Consider the following 14,717-nt stretch of genomic DNA (forward strand, 5'->3'; position numbering starts at 1 on the left):
CTGGCTCAGTAAAGGGCACTACAGCTTTCCCTAGGTCTCCCCTCACTTGCATCCTCTTTTAACCTTTTGCAACTCATCCCCCCCTCAACCAGATTAGCAACTTTAATGAAAAAAATCATCTCTGCTGCAAACCAGGAAAACTAATTTGTAAATGCCACTTAATCTGCAAACAAATTTTTTTCTTACACAGGTAAGAAAAAGTCCTAGATTTAAAAAAAAAAAAAAAAAAAAAAAAAAAGGAGAACTGGGAATGATTTTATTTATCCTCAGTGGGGGAAAAACAAAACAAAACAAACAACAGATAAAATCATTACAAACAAAAGAAGTTTAATTTTGCAGGTAATACAGAACAGTCCAGTCAGTGGCAAACCACCACAGTATTTACAGAACACAGCAGCACAGCCTGGTGGCAACAAATGTGAGATGGTTATTCTACAGCTGGAAAGTTGCTGAAGTCTGTGACATTCCACTGTAAATATAGGTGTTATTAAAAATTACAAATTGTCCTGTAATGACTTTAATGACCTCCTGAGCAGCAGCTCCTACAAAATAAGATAATATAGTTAGCAGGTGATACTTTAAATCCATTAAAAAGCATGTTCTTAATCTAGAACTGTACGCACTGGGATTGCTGGAGAAGTGCTCGCTGCAACTCCTAGTTAAAAAAAAGTCTTTCAGTACTTCCCAATATAGAAGAGGCTCTGAAAGCCATTACTTCAAAAGCTTCAAATCTAACTTTAGGCACACTTTACTACATATAATTTCTCTGTGCATGTATCTACACATAATTAAAATGTAAGCAGTCAAGATTAATTACATTTAAACATTACTTAACCTAAAATTAACATGGTACACAGTTTTCTTTAAAATAATGTAACACACTCAATATTATTGCAAATATTCCCTTTTAAAATTACTATAAGTATTCCTTTAAATAAAACTTAAAACAAACAAACAAACAAAAAAAAAAAAAAAAACCACACACATCTACTGGGATTATTTAAGTTTACTTGGTTTCTTTTACTGACTTTAAACCCTTGCTAGGAGGAGCCACAACTGAAGAATTTTATTACATCTTTGACAACAGTCCACAATTACAGTCTTTGCTCTGACAATACCAAGTCATTAAAACAGCAAGATTCTGACTCAAGCAAGTACAACTGCAGGTTGCTTTGTTAGTTATGGAAATACAATAGCATTCTTACCTCCCATGAAGGCAGCAATAGCATGTGGCTCAGCAGCTCCATAGCGACAACTAGACAGCAAAGTAACAGTTAGTATTTCCAAGTCAGTTTTACAAAGTGACTCTTAAAATATTTTACTTACAATTCATGAACATAGTCATCTTTCACCACTACAGACAATCCATGTTCTTGTAAGAAACTTGTAAGGCATGATTTCAGTTTTCCAATATCATCTTCTACCTGATAATTGTAGACACCTGGAAAATAAATAAAACTGTTTCATCATGTAGCTTTAACACCACATTCAAAATTAATTATTTTTCTTCTGAAGAAAAAAATTTGAAGTAGATTAATATATTAGACCAATAGCAATAGATAATAATTCTGTTGATGTTACTCATGATAATGACAAACTGCAGCATAGTTGAATTAACTCATAATCCATGCAATGCATTTCAATGGTATCAATTTTATCTAAATTCTTTAAATTCCCCCCAAAATAATGTTTAATTTTTGCAATGTTGAAGTTGCATTAATAAGGGAAAAAAAAAAAAAACAACAAATGTTATATATGGAGTTTGTAACTAGTATTGTAGTAACTATTGAATTTTCATACCTCTTATGACGACAACTGATATTAACATACCTGGGTATCTCCCATGCTGCTTATAAAATCTATCAACAGCCCGTAGCATCAAGTACAGCACTACTTCACTGTCTGGGTTATCCATATTGGAAACTGAAAATAGAAAAGTGGTTAGCAGGTACAGATTAAACAGAAAAAGAGTGTTTGAATTACTTGAAATCAAGCATTTCCCCACGTACTTAAACTGTAAAACCCTTCGTTTTTTTTCTGTTGTTAAGAAAGTTTGCCACCAAGAATGTAAACGACTGATCTAGCAGATAGTTGATTTTGACTCCAGAGTGCCTGACAAAACTGTTTAATATATTTGGTATAATTTCTGTTCAGTGAAGATACTCATGTTTCGACTCTGACAGCTGCTGTGTTAAATAGGATACTCATTAGCTGTAATTTTAGGCTTTGAAACGCATGCTACTTACGTTTAATTATGACTAATTATAAAACAGGTCTTAAATCCCTTAAGACAATTTAGTAGTTTTCCTAAAAATTAACTACCTAAGTCTCAAAAGGTATTATCAGCTAATTCAAGGAGCTTTTACTGAAGTTATCAATATTCCCAAATGTATACATGTACAAACTATATATATTGCATTTATAAACGCGTATACATTTTGTCCAAAACATTTAGAGAACTTTTATGAGCTTCATTTAAACAAGTTGTGATGATAAAAAGTATTTCCAGCTTTTTTTTTTTTTTTTAATTTATGCAGGTTCAAAAAAAAAAAAAAGTGTTATGTAACTAGATTTTCCCTTTATTCACGTACAAAAACCTGAACTGAGAGAGGCCAGCATAATTATTATCAAATCTTTGGTCAGGTGAAAGCACCTTTCCATTTCTGTCAGAAATAAAAGGGATAGAAAAAAAGGAGAAGTTTAAAGAAAGACAACGTTTTATGTATGTGCTATAAAAAAAATGGAAAAATATGAAATGTGCATTACTCTGTAACTTCATTTTTGAACTTTCAAAAATCAAAATGAAATCAACATTCTACAGTTAACAAAAATGTAATTCTAATTGATGGTGAATTATAAAACTACATACTGAAATAGTATATCTAACATATAATTCTTTCTCATAACAAAACCATTCAAGTTGAAAACACAGTTAAAGTATACGCCATAAAGGAGTACTTACTTATTTCATCCTTGTTAAAGGTGTTTAAACCATACTCTTCAGACAGAGATCTACACCTCACTACTCGAAGAAAAGCTGAGTTGCTGCCTAAGAAAATGCAGAAAGACAAGCATTACTGACTTGAATGCATCATCAATTACTAAATCTATAAATCTTATCTTTGATCTGTAAAACGCTGTTAAACAATACAACCATGAGTTTGTCTTCAATCTGTTTCTTCTTGTACCTCAGTGATAACATCTATTAGACTACATTTACGTCTATATTTTTACAGAAATACTTTGTGCATATTTGCTTCCACATTCTAAGCATAACTCTTGTGTTATCTAACAGCTACGTGTAACAGCTCACAGTGTGTGCATCTTTTACAGCAAGTCATCAGTTACAACCATCAGCTTCTGCTGTAAATGAACACAGATACTCTATCTTTCACCATATCTACCACTGTCTCACACATTCTCAATTAATATTTTAACTACAGCCATGAGCAAATAAAGGTTCTCCTCCACTATCACTGCAATGAACCAACGCAATGAGCACCTGGCACTCAAAATGTGTACCTGGCACTGAAAACAAATGAGTAACTTGTAAGACTTGTAAGAGATGCTTAAAAATTCCAGCAAGTGATATGGAAATGCAGCATGTTCTTGGCTACATGCTTACAGGAAAGCTATCCATTGTGAGGAGACTTACTCAGGCTGCTCCATTGACATGAATATATCCATAACATAACCTAACTGCCATAAGCAGTACTATTCCCTGAATCATTGTTTTAACTTTTCAGACTACAAGAAACGTACAGAGACTACACTCAGAAGTCTGAATCATAGAATGTATGACAGTGATTAGATAATAATTACAGAAAGTAGAGGCTATCTACTACCTGTTGTTTGGACCTGAAAAAAATATTCCATCTTTTTCTACAGCCAACCTTTACAGACTCACTTTTGGAAGATGCTGAGCATGTTCTCTACACTGAAGATGATGAATGCAACTGCTAAGCACATGGCTGAAAAGTTCAACTCGTGAGCTAACAATTAATAGCTACGCTATCATTCGGAAGCTTTTTGTTGGTTTAGTATTACATTATCTGCAAAACACTGAAATAGAATCCAAGCATACTCACAAAGCAATTTCAATTCTCTCTCTGAAATTGACTCAGGTGCCTAGAACAGAAAATACACTGGTTCCAGTACAATACAATGAGCAGACAATTCATGTTTTCGGGTATACTAATACATTCACTGTGATATTACCTACTCATTCTTGTAAAAAGGGCTATCTTAAACTTGTAAATAATATAGCTCTTTATGTATTTTGCTTTTATTTTATATGACCAAATCAAAAGTGATAAATAAAACAGACCACAGATATTAAATCTCATTAGAACTTAAGGGAATGAGATAATTCAGCTCTCTTTTCATATCCATCTCTTGACTTATTTCTTTACAGAATATCAGGAAAAAAGTATTTCTGCCCTGTCACAAGTGGCCTACATTTGTAATTACCTTGCCTAGGGATTGTAACAATTTAGCAGCATGGTTACCCACAGCAGCAATATCCTTCTTTGCTTTTTCACGGTACCTGTCGATAATAAAATATTCTTAATTACAGCATAGAATTATCATCTTAGACTTCACAGAGAAGACCATTTCCTCCTGCTTTATATTATAAATGTAAGATACATGCACCATGAATGGAAGCAAGCTATCTGAAGATCATGGACGCACTCATATTCCTGTATGACAACTCAGCAGAACTGAGCTGTTCACTAAATAAATGACTTACAAGCTACATGCATAAATATTCTAGAAACCAGTTCGTATAAAAAAAACACTATTACTAACAGTTGGAAGAAGATTAAGTAAAGTATGAGACCAGCAGCTATGCATCCTTTACTGGGCATGAAGTATTTTAAGAGTTTCTGAAAATACAGTACAATGCAATAAAGTCTTCTTGGCCCAATAATTTATGTAATATCCATGATGCACAGGAATAGTAAGTTTATGGTGAGGATACATGTCTTCAAAGATGGCCTTCCTAAAATCTTGATCCATGCTGATGCTGCTTAGCATTTATAGTTAATATTCATTCATCAAGTCATTGCCCTTGCTTATCTACAGAGTGATGCCTTCCAATGAGATTTATTAGAATTACATATTTAGAATTAATTATCTAGGAAACTTGAATTTCTGTAACCAGGCTGACAATCATATTAAGGAAAATAAAGAAGCTGTGTTTAATCAGTGATCTACTTTAAGCAAATGTTCTGGACTGCAGTAGATAGACTATGGGATCCACTGTGTGTAAGAACATCTTTACTAGATTTGAAATGAAGAGAAGTCATCTGTTACTACCTCGCATCAGGAAACTGGCACGTATGAAAGACTCGGGGTTAGGCCCTAGTTCCAGATAACAAATAGTATTTGCTGCAGACAGGAGCAGGTAGGCCCAGGCTGCAGGGTTTCCTCAGCCCCTCCTCACCCCCCACCTTTTCTTTCTTTTTTTAAACACAGGTCTGAAATCATCATCCTTTAGTATTATTAGTTGCTTTTATAGAAAATACAGATACTTACACATTTTGCAATCTGATAAATTTATTGGAGTCTGCTATCATATCAGGAATAGTGCCCCGGACAGGTAAGCTTCCTTGCCCCTCATTTGCCACAAATTCCTTCAGAGCTCGAACCAAAACCCAGAAGGAGGGTGACTGCAAATGAACAATAAAGTTATGTATACCATGTTATTTGTAACACTTTTTCTACAATTAACTCCTACCTTTAATTACTCATTACCTGCTCTGTGAGATTTGTGCAGCAATCATCATTAAAAATTTCTTCAATACATCTTGGAATCTATAAAAAAAAAATAAATTGGGTTTATACCCCATTTACTAGAATTAACTTCTTCAATTACCTCAATACTCATTACACTGGGGATCCAACCCAAGTGACCTCAGAGTTTGGTACTAAAGCATTTCTTGACCCTTTGGCCATCAGTGCTTCTCAGATGCATTCAAAAATATCACTGCCTGAGAACAAGACACCTACTTCTAATCAAGACCATTACAAACAATTTTTCCATATTTTTATCTCTTACGTGAAAGAGTTTTTTTTTTAAAAAAAAAAAAAAAAAAAAGAGCGGTCACACCATCAGCACAAGGTATTAACAGTTGCAGCTGCCCGTCCTAACTAGGAGAGGCAGAGCAGCCAAAAAGAATTAGGAAGTGAAGAGGAGGCTGCAGAAGCGAGAGTGACTCCGTAACTGCTGCAGTTCAGAGTCTGGCACAAATTCAAATAAATCAGTAATATCCTGGAAAGTGGACTACAGTAGCTCAGATGCCAGCACAAAATTTTACCTGCTGCCTTCTTGGTAGGCTTGAATGTCCAAACAAGTATCAGCACAGTTGAAATAAAAATGGAATGTAACCTATGAAGATTGACAGAATGTGATTTGACTCCACATAGCTTTTGCAGCTTATCATGGATGACAAATTAAGGTAAATTTTAAACCAGGAGTTACTGCAGGATTAGATACAGGCAACAATGAAAACCTCACTTCTAAAATTTTTAGGCTTGATCAGTTTATGAAAGGAATATCATATACTTTCTCCAAGAGGAAAGTTCTGAATTTCCTGAGTCAGAAGTCTTTTGCAGCCCAACTTCTATACGCATTAAGTGCTGTAGTAAGCAGCTTCAACACAGCGTAACTTCAAGCACTCTTTCTCCTAGCAATGTATTTAAATTGGACATCATCCACACTCATGACTACTAATTCTGTGTAATTATACCAGGCCACCTACTGGATTTTCCTCCACAAATCAAACTGTAAAAGTTTAAGACAGCAATACACTGCTAATGAACTCTGGTTGCTGACTCATTCTATACTTAAATTCCAGTCATCATGAAGGAAATGGAGCTTCCTTGCATGAACAAGCAAAATTAGGAGTTTTCATAAGCTACAGTGCCACCTAGTCTAGGTCTATTTTATTGCACTTAATTTCAATTTTCAGGTTGTACTAATGCCATTTTACTTCAATATCGATGTTGCAAAAGATTTTGTCCTAGAAGAGTATGTTCTGAAAAAATGAGGTGTTTGAAATTTCTTTAAGCTTATCATATTAAATGGTTGTTTTACCTTTGTAGTATTTAATGCTGAGTTCACATTTTTTATAGCTTCTTCAAAGTTTTCCTCATCTTCTGGGATCCCATTTTCATTCTTTAGGATACCTTATTGAAGGAAAAAAAAACACACACACACACACACCACAATTCTTTGAATTACATCTCATCATTTAGGTCTTACCAACAGAACAGATTGGTTTTGGATCTCCCTGTGGCATTATGACACATCAACAAAAAAAGGATTATCACCAGGATATACTGATCAAACTAAAAAGCAATTTAACACTCCTTCCCATACCCAATCTTTGTATGTGTGTGCATGCATGTGAGCCACTTATGCTATGGTGCCCCATTATGTTTTTGAACTCATACAGCAATTCCAATCAGGAAAAGGACTCTACTAAAAACTTCACCAAAGGTCATCACTACTTTTCAAGCAGATCAGTTCCCTAGCATAAACTAGGGATGAAAACAACAGAACCACTCTTAGAAGCAGCTCACACACAGGTCATCTTTAAATGATGATATTCCTAAACTATCATGTTTTATTTATACAACATATTTCTAGATCTCAAAAAAAAGTCTCAATTTTAGCAGCTGCAAGAGGTATTAAATTTAAAAATCTGAATAAATGAAGTCTGTTCACAGACTACACTATATTCAGTAGCCCACATAATCTCTCTCTTGACTAGTCATTTAGGACTGCAACAACTACCAACAATTCGGTGGGCCAACTGAACAAATAAATACTTCAAGTTCAAAAGTCAGTGTCAAAAGCCACTCACTTTCCTCTTTATCACACTTTCAATGTTGATAATTAGCATTTTCAACAGAATTTTCTCAATGCCTCTCCTCTCATACAAATGAAAACATACTGTATCTTAAACAGTGAACAGTACGAAACACCGTTATGATGTATTTATATAAGCAAAATCAGGGTTCTTAAGATCCATCGGTATGAAATTATCATGTAGCAAAAGAATCACATCATATATGTCAGCAGGTTTTTTGTTTGTTTGTTTTTTTAAACTTAACCCTGAGAGAACTTCTGATTATTTTTCAAATATTGCCTTATATATTTCTGCCAGTTTAAAAAAAGAAACACTCCTAGGAGGTATTACCTTGCCGAATCAGTTGTCTGAAGGCTTCTTTTTCTTTGTAACTCTTGGGCAATTGATCACTTTTCTAAATTTAAAACCACAAAAAGAGTTTGTTTTAAAAATATCTACTAAACTCATGGTGTTCATACTGTTAAACTTTAGGAGTCTGTTAAGGTTCACATACATTCATTTGTACTTCACTTAGTAATATTTTTATGCTTCCGTCTTGTTTTGAACATATTGCCAACATCATAATCTGGTTTAGAAAAAATAACTGTGTAGTAGTAGTAATAACAACAAACTGATTACTTATCCTGTTTTGCAACATACCTCATTGAACCACTTTGTTAGATACTTGGCTACAATCACAATCCATGGAGTGTGGCTATGGTCCTGTAATTGAAAAGCAGAGAAACTGTTGTCAAGTTTAGAAGAGATAAAAACAGGAAATGAATTAAGAACTTATTTTCATTATAAACTTGTAATATCATTTCTACTATTTTACAACACTGGACATGTTCTGGATTTTGATTCTGAAATAAAACCCTCTAAATTCTATAAAACAAATTGTTATTCCTCTACTTTAACACAAGTGTAGATGAGCCAAATTCTCCTATATTTTTCCAAAGCAGAACTTAATATCATGTACAAATATCCACACCACAAAGCTCTGTAGCAGTAAAGCAGTAATTGATCATAAAGAAGGCGAGAAGGGGAGAAATCAATCTAAAGACAAATTGTCCTTCGGTAATCTTAAGGCATTCCCCTTGCTTAAGGTTGAAATACAGACTTTAATATCTGGGCCAAAAGCAGTACCTCGTGACTAATTCTCCTGTTGCCTCTGCTCAGATGAGATGCAACACCAAAAAAGTCATCTGCTGAGAAGCGTTTTCATAGAATCCGTTTTGTGCCTGCATGTGTCTTAGAGACCATAGTGTAAACCACATACCAACCTTTTTGTCCATATGATCCAAGTCATAAGACTGAATGTGTTCACTCAGTTCTGGAAATGGCTTGTCCAGTCTCAGATCTTCCAATGCATTGTCAGGATGAGATTCAACAACTGCAAAAGAAGTTACATGATGCATTTCACAGTTTTATGCTCAGCCCTCAAAACACAGCTATACATCAAACACAGTGCATCACCTGTTTGTTTAACTGTTGAATTCTCAACATGTTTCATAATAGGCTAAGCTTAATGTCAGAAGATAACCTCCAAAACTATCTGTTGCAGTCCATAGTTTTTATGCATTTTTTAAAGAATGCTGGTAAGGAACTGCAAACCATAGAAGACTTAGCAAATACTAAGTACCTCACAAAATAAAGTTGAAATAGGTGACATAACATTTAGAAGCTTTACACTTAGAAAAATCTTGATCTCAAAAAAAAGAACTCTAACCTGGATGTTCTTTGATGATGACTCTCATGTAACCAACCAGTCCGTAAGTCCTACAGACCAGCAGAGGAACATTAGAATTCCAGAGAAGTTCAGCTAAACGCAGCAATGTACTGTAAGGAAAAACATTTGTTTGTTTGTTTTTCAGATATATAAGAGAACAACAGCCACAAAGTTACTTGTATAAGAATTTTTCTACAAGAGTTAACTTGTACAAGAATTTTTCTATATGAGTATTCCATTATCATTATTATGATTTTAAGCACATATGATCAAACTTCTGACGGAGACTAATTTTACATGTGAATTTAACATAGACTGGTCATATGATTATTCATTGTCTTACGCATATTTAACTCTATTGTCCCAATGCTCTAAATGTTACTTAAGTAAAATTTTTTTTTCAATGAATTGTGAAAGAAGAAAACACATTAGATACGTTTATTGCACAGACTAACTTAACCTCTAGTAGAGGCAAGTCAAATCAGATTTTTAAATAGCATTTAAGAAATTAATTCCCAAATGTGTGCATGCAAGGATCGCTTTAGTAAGAAACAAGTCAGTTCTTAATTGCTATTGCTTTTATGTAAGCAGGCAGGGGGTGGGAGGAGAATGATTGAAGTATGAACAGCTACTTCCTTCCAAAAGCAAGATACAACAATTCATCTATCCAGCAACCTCTTTCCCCTGTGGAGGAAGCTTGTCTACAATAACAGAAACATGTCCTTTTCCCCCAAGCATTTTGATGCTACAAGAGCTGTCATTTTTTCAGTTGTATTTTTTACTGGAAGGCAGCATGAGAGACCAGAGGTTAAAAAAACATTCAAGAACATCGCGTCTTACTGAAGTTCATCTATGCAATATTATTATGTAGGTAAAACAGAGCGAGCGATATGATAAACAACAAAACGTAAAATACATTTGCAAAAATCCAAAGGTATCACAGACCCTGCTATCCATTAGGTTTTACATAATACGAATAATTGTTATAGCAACTTTGGACCAGAAGCAATTTCTACTACATAAGAGTACTTGACACAAACAGGAGAAGGCACCTAAAAGTCAGTCATGGATCTGAACAAGATTTGCAACTACATATCAACATATAGAAAGGTCCGTTGAAAAATGCAGTCATTTATTATAACTTTCCTTCACAATGGAAGATTTTTGTTTTGCCTAAGTTTTCCTGCAAGAACATACCTGCAGTTGAAACCTGCTTTTACCACTGAATGAATACAAAAGAAACAACTTGAATGGATTCTTTACCTTTCTGGTAGTTGTGTTGCAACCACTAAGTTAAACCGATTGAAAAAGGAAGGGTCATTGTCTAGCAGTTTTTCTGGACTCTGAACAGTAGAGAGAAATATGTCAGGAAACATGACAAGAATTTCTGATAACAAAGTCTTCAACACTAAATGTAAAATATTCAGTGAAAGCTACAGTATTATTGGAATTATTTGATAAAAGTTAATTCTAAGCATTATTTTGTAAATTAAAATCATCTTCTTCAAATGTCATTTTATCATGAAGCTATTTAAATTGCATTACTACAAACACAACACAGTTACCATTTCACAGTCTTCACAATATAAAGGAAAAAAAAAAATCTATAAAATAATTTAAGACAGACCTCTTCCACAAAGTTTCCAGAAACATCGTTATTTAATTCCTGCAAAAGCTCAGTGGCACTCTGGGCACGACTCTGTTTTGGAACAATAAAGATGTTATTTAATTTCTTGAAACTCAGTTTATATAGTGTATCAGTACTACATATGCTAAATGGTAAACAAACTTCTTCATAAGCTAAGATTTTCCATGCCCTGTTTGCAAAAGAAAAAATAAATACCATAATAGCAGACAATTGTTTAAAACTATTTTTAGTAATGCTTTCAAAACAAAAGTTATGTGAAGGCTATTTATTAATTTCCAGGTTCATTTGAGAACTTGTAGGAGTTACTCGTGCTTTTTGTATTCTTCTGTCCTTGTGATTCCTCCTTGCCCCCTGCTCCTTCACCCCTCTGTTCTGAGCCTTACTCCAACTGCAATTCTCTTCCACTTTATACTTCCAATGATATTCTTAACCAGATCCTGTTATTTTTTTCATTCAGTTTTTTCAGAACTGAGCTTTTCTTCTCATTTACAAGGAATGAAACATTAATGTCTTAATTAAAGAATACAGGGATTTTAACCCATACATATGTTTTGGGCATTAATTACAACGCTACATTTGAGTACTTACTCAATATATTCATTCTTTCAATATACTTAAAATGATATTTATTACATCCTTACCTGACCAATATGACTTTTCTGTAGGAAGAAACTGAAAAGGAGACAAGAAGAAAAAAGAAAAACATTTAATTTTGAAAAAAAAAAAACAGTCTGCACTACAGAAGGTAGCTTTATGTTATGTTGTTGACTCTCATATTAAAAAAAAGTCTGAATCTTCCCCTTTAAATCTGCTTTCCTCCTCCCTGCTTATTATGTTCTCCTCATGATCAGATTGTAAAGGAAGGTTTTCACTGCCTGAGCCACCAATCTGAAAAATAAGACATGCCAAACTCCTCTAGAAGCCAGGATCATACTACAGATTCATTTCCACTGGGCTCATTAAAGAGCCATTAGTACTCATTTCTTCGTATAATAAAATATCCTTACCCCACATTTAACCCGACAAGTAGACAGGTATTTTGGGGTATGTACCTGAACTGTAAGAGAAAGTTATCTAAAATTATTACAGATAAAAAGTAACTTGTTAATCTGTAATAAGTTTCTTATCCTATCCCCGTCTGCACACCTTTCAAAGCTATGGAAACTAAGGAAATATCAGTCGCAGTTTCACAATGGTAAACTAATAAAAAAATTTGTCACCACAATTGTTACGCCACTAAGAAAAATAACTTTAACCATGCTGAAATGCAAGCAAATCTTATTCATGTTTTGAGGACAGCAAACAAGTTATTAAAAAATATTTTCATACTGAGCAGACCATTGCCTTTATAAACCGGACATATGAAGCAAATAGATCTATAAGGTACAATAACAGCAGCTAAAGAAAAAAAGTAAAAGCTAACATCAACTTGCTGATCACATATGCTGTATATATCGCAAACATCAAAGAAGAGGAAGACTTGGAGCAAAATATAGAGGTTTAGCATTATGAAGAAATTTATGTAACTTTAAAAGCATGGAGATGAAACTGCTTATGGAATTGTTAGTTCTCAATTTGGTTAAGAAGCCAGTAACAAACCTACTTATTTCCAACATCTTCTCCAGAGACCCGATTTCCATCCACAATCGTAAATGAACCAATACCTTGAAGGAAAAATAAATACTGTGAATAACTAGGCATTATGAACTTATCAGCTATACTACAACACAAATATAGAACTGACACTTACTTACCTGGTAGCACCAAGTTTTTAAGTATTTCAGTTCCTGTGGCCGTTGCATTTATCACACAAACATGGGCAGATTCTAGAGCTTCTTGTCCATGATCACCCCACAATCTATATTGGGATATAAACAGAAGCACTCTGTGTTTCATTTTCTATAGTAAAGTGATCAAAAAAAAAAAAAAGAACTGAACGATCACAAACGGAGGCTAGCACACTATTTTCCATTTGCCATTGAGAAGGACTAACTAGCATCAAGTAAAATAAACTTTCTTTCAGAAAACTAACTGTGACAGACCTCAAAGCATCTAAAGAACAAGTCTATTTTATTGCTGATTCATTTTCTCTGTCCTTACGCTCTGCAGCAGACAAATGTGCACACCCTTCCCTATTGCAACATACTTTGCTTTTTAAAAAACAGAATTGGTCAAAACACTCCTTAAGTAAAGTTTGTCCTTGGGAAAAAAATAAAACGGAATGCTTTTTCCTAAGTTTCACTGTAAATGACATACTTAATGAATGCTTTTTTGTAAGTTGCACTATAAATGAGGTAATTCTATAATCTGAGGGGGTGCAAGGCACAGAAATGTACGGGCAGCTTGGCAAACAGCCCGGAGGAGTTGCTTGGTTAGGCAATGCACTTAAAACATCAATAATCCTCAAGTTGAAACCATGTCTCCGCTGTCCTGACTCACAATCCCCCTGACCTCATACTGGCTGGGATTTTACTCTCCTCACATGCAGAAAACTTACTGAAGACACAGAGGAAGGCATTAAACCCTCTGTGAGATTCCCAGCCGCGCGCAAGGCGCTGCGAATTCCACCCACCCAGGCTCGCCCCGCCCCAGGACGGGGCTGGTTGCAGCCGCAGCCGCCCTTTCCGCAGCCCACTCGGTTGCTCTCTGCTCCCCGGGGCCGGGACGAAGGCTCCCTCGGCAGCAGGGCGGCGGCACGGCCACCCGCCTCGACCCCCGAGCCCCGCCTCAGCCCCCTGCCCTCCGCGGGCACATCCCCTGCGGCCGCCCCTCGCGTGCCGAGGGGCCGCGGCCGCTCTAACGGGGCCGCCGGGGCGGCTGCAGGCCGCGGCGAGAAGCGGGGCGAGGCAGGGCCGAGGCTGAGCCCCGCGGAGGCCGTGCGGGTGCGGCGCTACCTGAGCTGCCGGTCGTATCGCTGCTCCTTCAGGCTGGCCCGGCCCGGCTGCGCCATGGCGGCCCGCTCCCGCGATGCGCAGGCGCGGCCGGGCGGCGGGAGGCGGCCCGCGGAGGCGGTGACGGGGCGGGCATGAGGGGAGGCCTCGGCGGGGCGACCGGGGGCGGCCCTGCTCCTCACGGCGTGCTGGCGTTGAAGCCCGAAGGCGAAAACGCTGCGGGGGTCTGCCTCGTCAGGCCGGGGGCTGAGAGGCGCCCTCCGCTGCTCAATTGAAGAGAAAATGTGTTCTGATAGGAAAAGCCGGAGTCAGCTGTGTCCGTGTGCTTCTGTCAGGGAAGTCTCCATATAGGATCAGTACAGATCATACTAAAAAGACAAAACGTTTACATCTTTAAGCGTTTCAACCAACACTTGTCAGTAAATTCCAACAAGAGAGGCCTCCAGATATGTGCACTGTTCCAGTATCGATTACCTTACAGAAGCTGTTACATTACACTTTTATCCTGCTGCTCTTTAGTACATTTAGTACTATTTATCCACTGGAACAAAATACACAGCAGTGCAATTACAACCTAGGGTTATATACCTTGC

General features: G+C 36.3%; 1 protein-coding gene across 1 annotated transcript; it reads right to left on the reverse strand.

Moving 5' to 3' along the window:
* Positions 1–253: 253 nt before the first annotated feature.
* NAE1 (NEDD8 activating enzyme E1 subunit 1) lies at positions 254–14,205 on the reverse strand. Its single transcript, XM_084294932.1, has 20 exons — positions 14,128–14,205; positions 12,988–13,091; positions 12,837–12,897; positions 11,875–11,905; positions 11,213–11,284; positions 10,849–10,928; positions 9,586–9,695; positions 9,140–9,249; positions 8,517–8,579; positions 8,208–8,271; positions 7,100–7,191; positions 5,758–5,817; positions 5,539–5,672; positions 4,471–4,546; positions 4,089–4,128; positions 2,963–3,049; positions 1,831–1,923; positions 1,327–1,441; positions 1,206–1,255; positions 254–542 (listed from the first exon to the last, which is right to left on the reverse strand). The coding sequence occupies exons 1-20, from the start codon at positions 14,181–14,183 to the stop codon at positions 433–435; spliced, it is 1,608 nt and encodes a 535-aa protein (XP_084151058.1). The 5' UTR covers positions 14,184–14,205; the 3' UTR covers positions 254–432.
* Positions 14,206–14,717: the final 512 nt, after the last annotated feature.

This window comes from Netta rufina (assembly GCF_964035555.1).
Source record: "Netta rufina genome assembly, chromosome: 13".
NCBI classification, from domain to species: Eukaryota; Metazoa; Chordata; class Aves; order Anseriformes; family Anatidae; genus Netta; species Netta rufina.

Bases quoted from the DNA above. Each gene is read 5' to 3' on its own strand.
- NAE1 (XM_084294932.1), bottom strand. From the start codon at position 14,183: ATGGCGCAGCCGGGCCGGGCCAGCCTGAAGGAGCAGCGATACGACCGG. The intron at 8,580-9,139 runs GTTGGTATGTGG...TTTCAATTACAG, and splicing joins TGGATCATATGGACAAAAAG to GACCATAGCCACACTCCATG. The intron at 5,818-7,099 runs GTAAAACAACCA...TTTTTTTTATAG, and splicing joins CAGCATTAAATACTACAAAG to ATTCCAAGATGTATTGAAGA.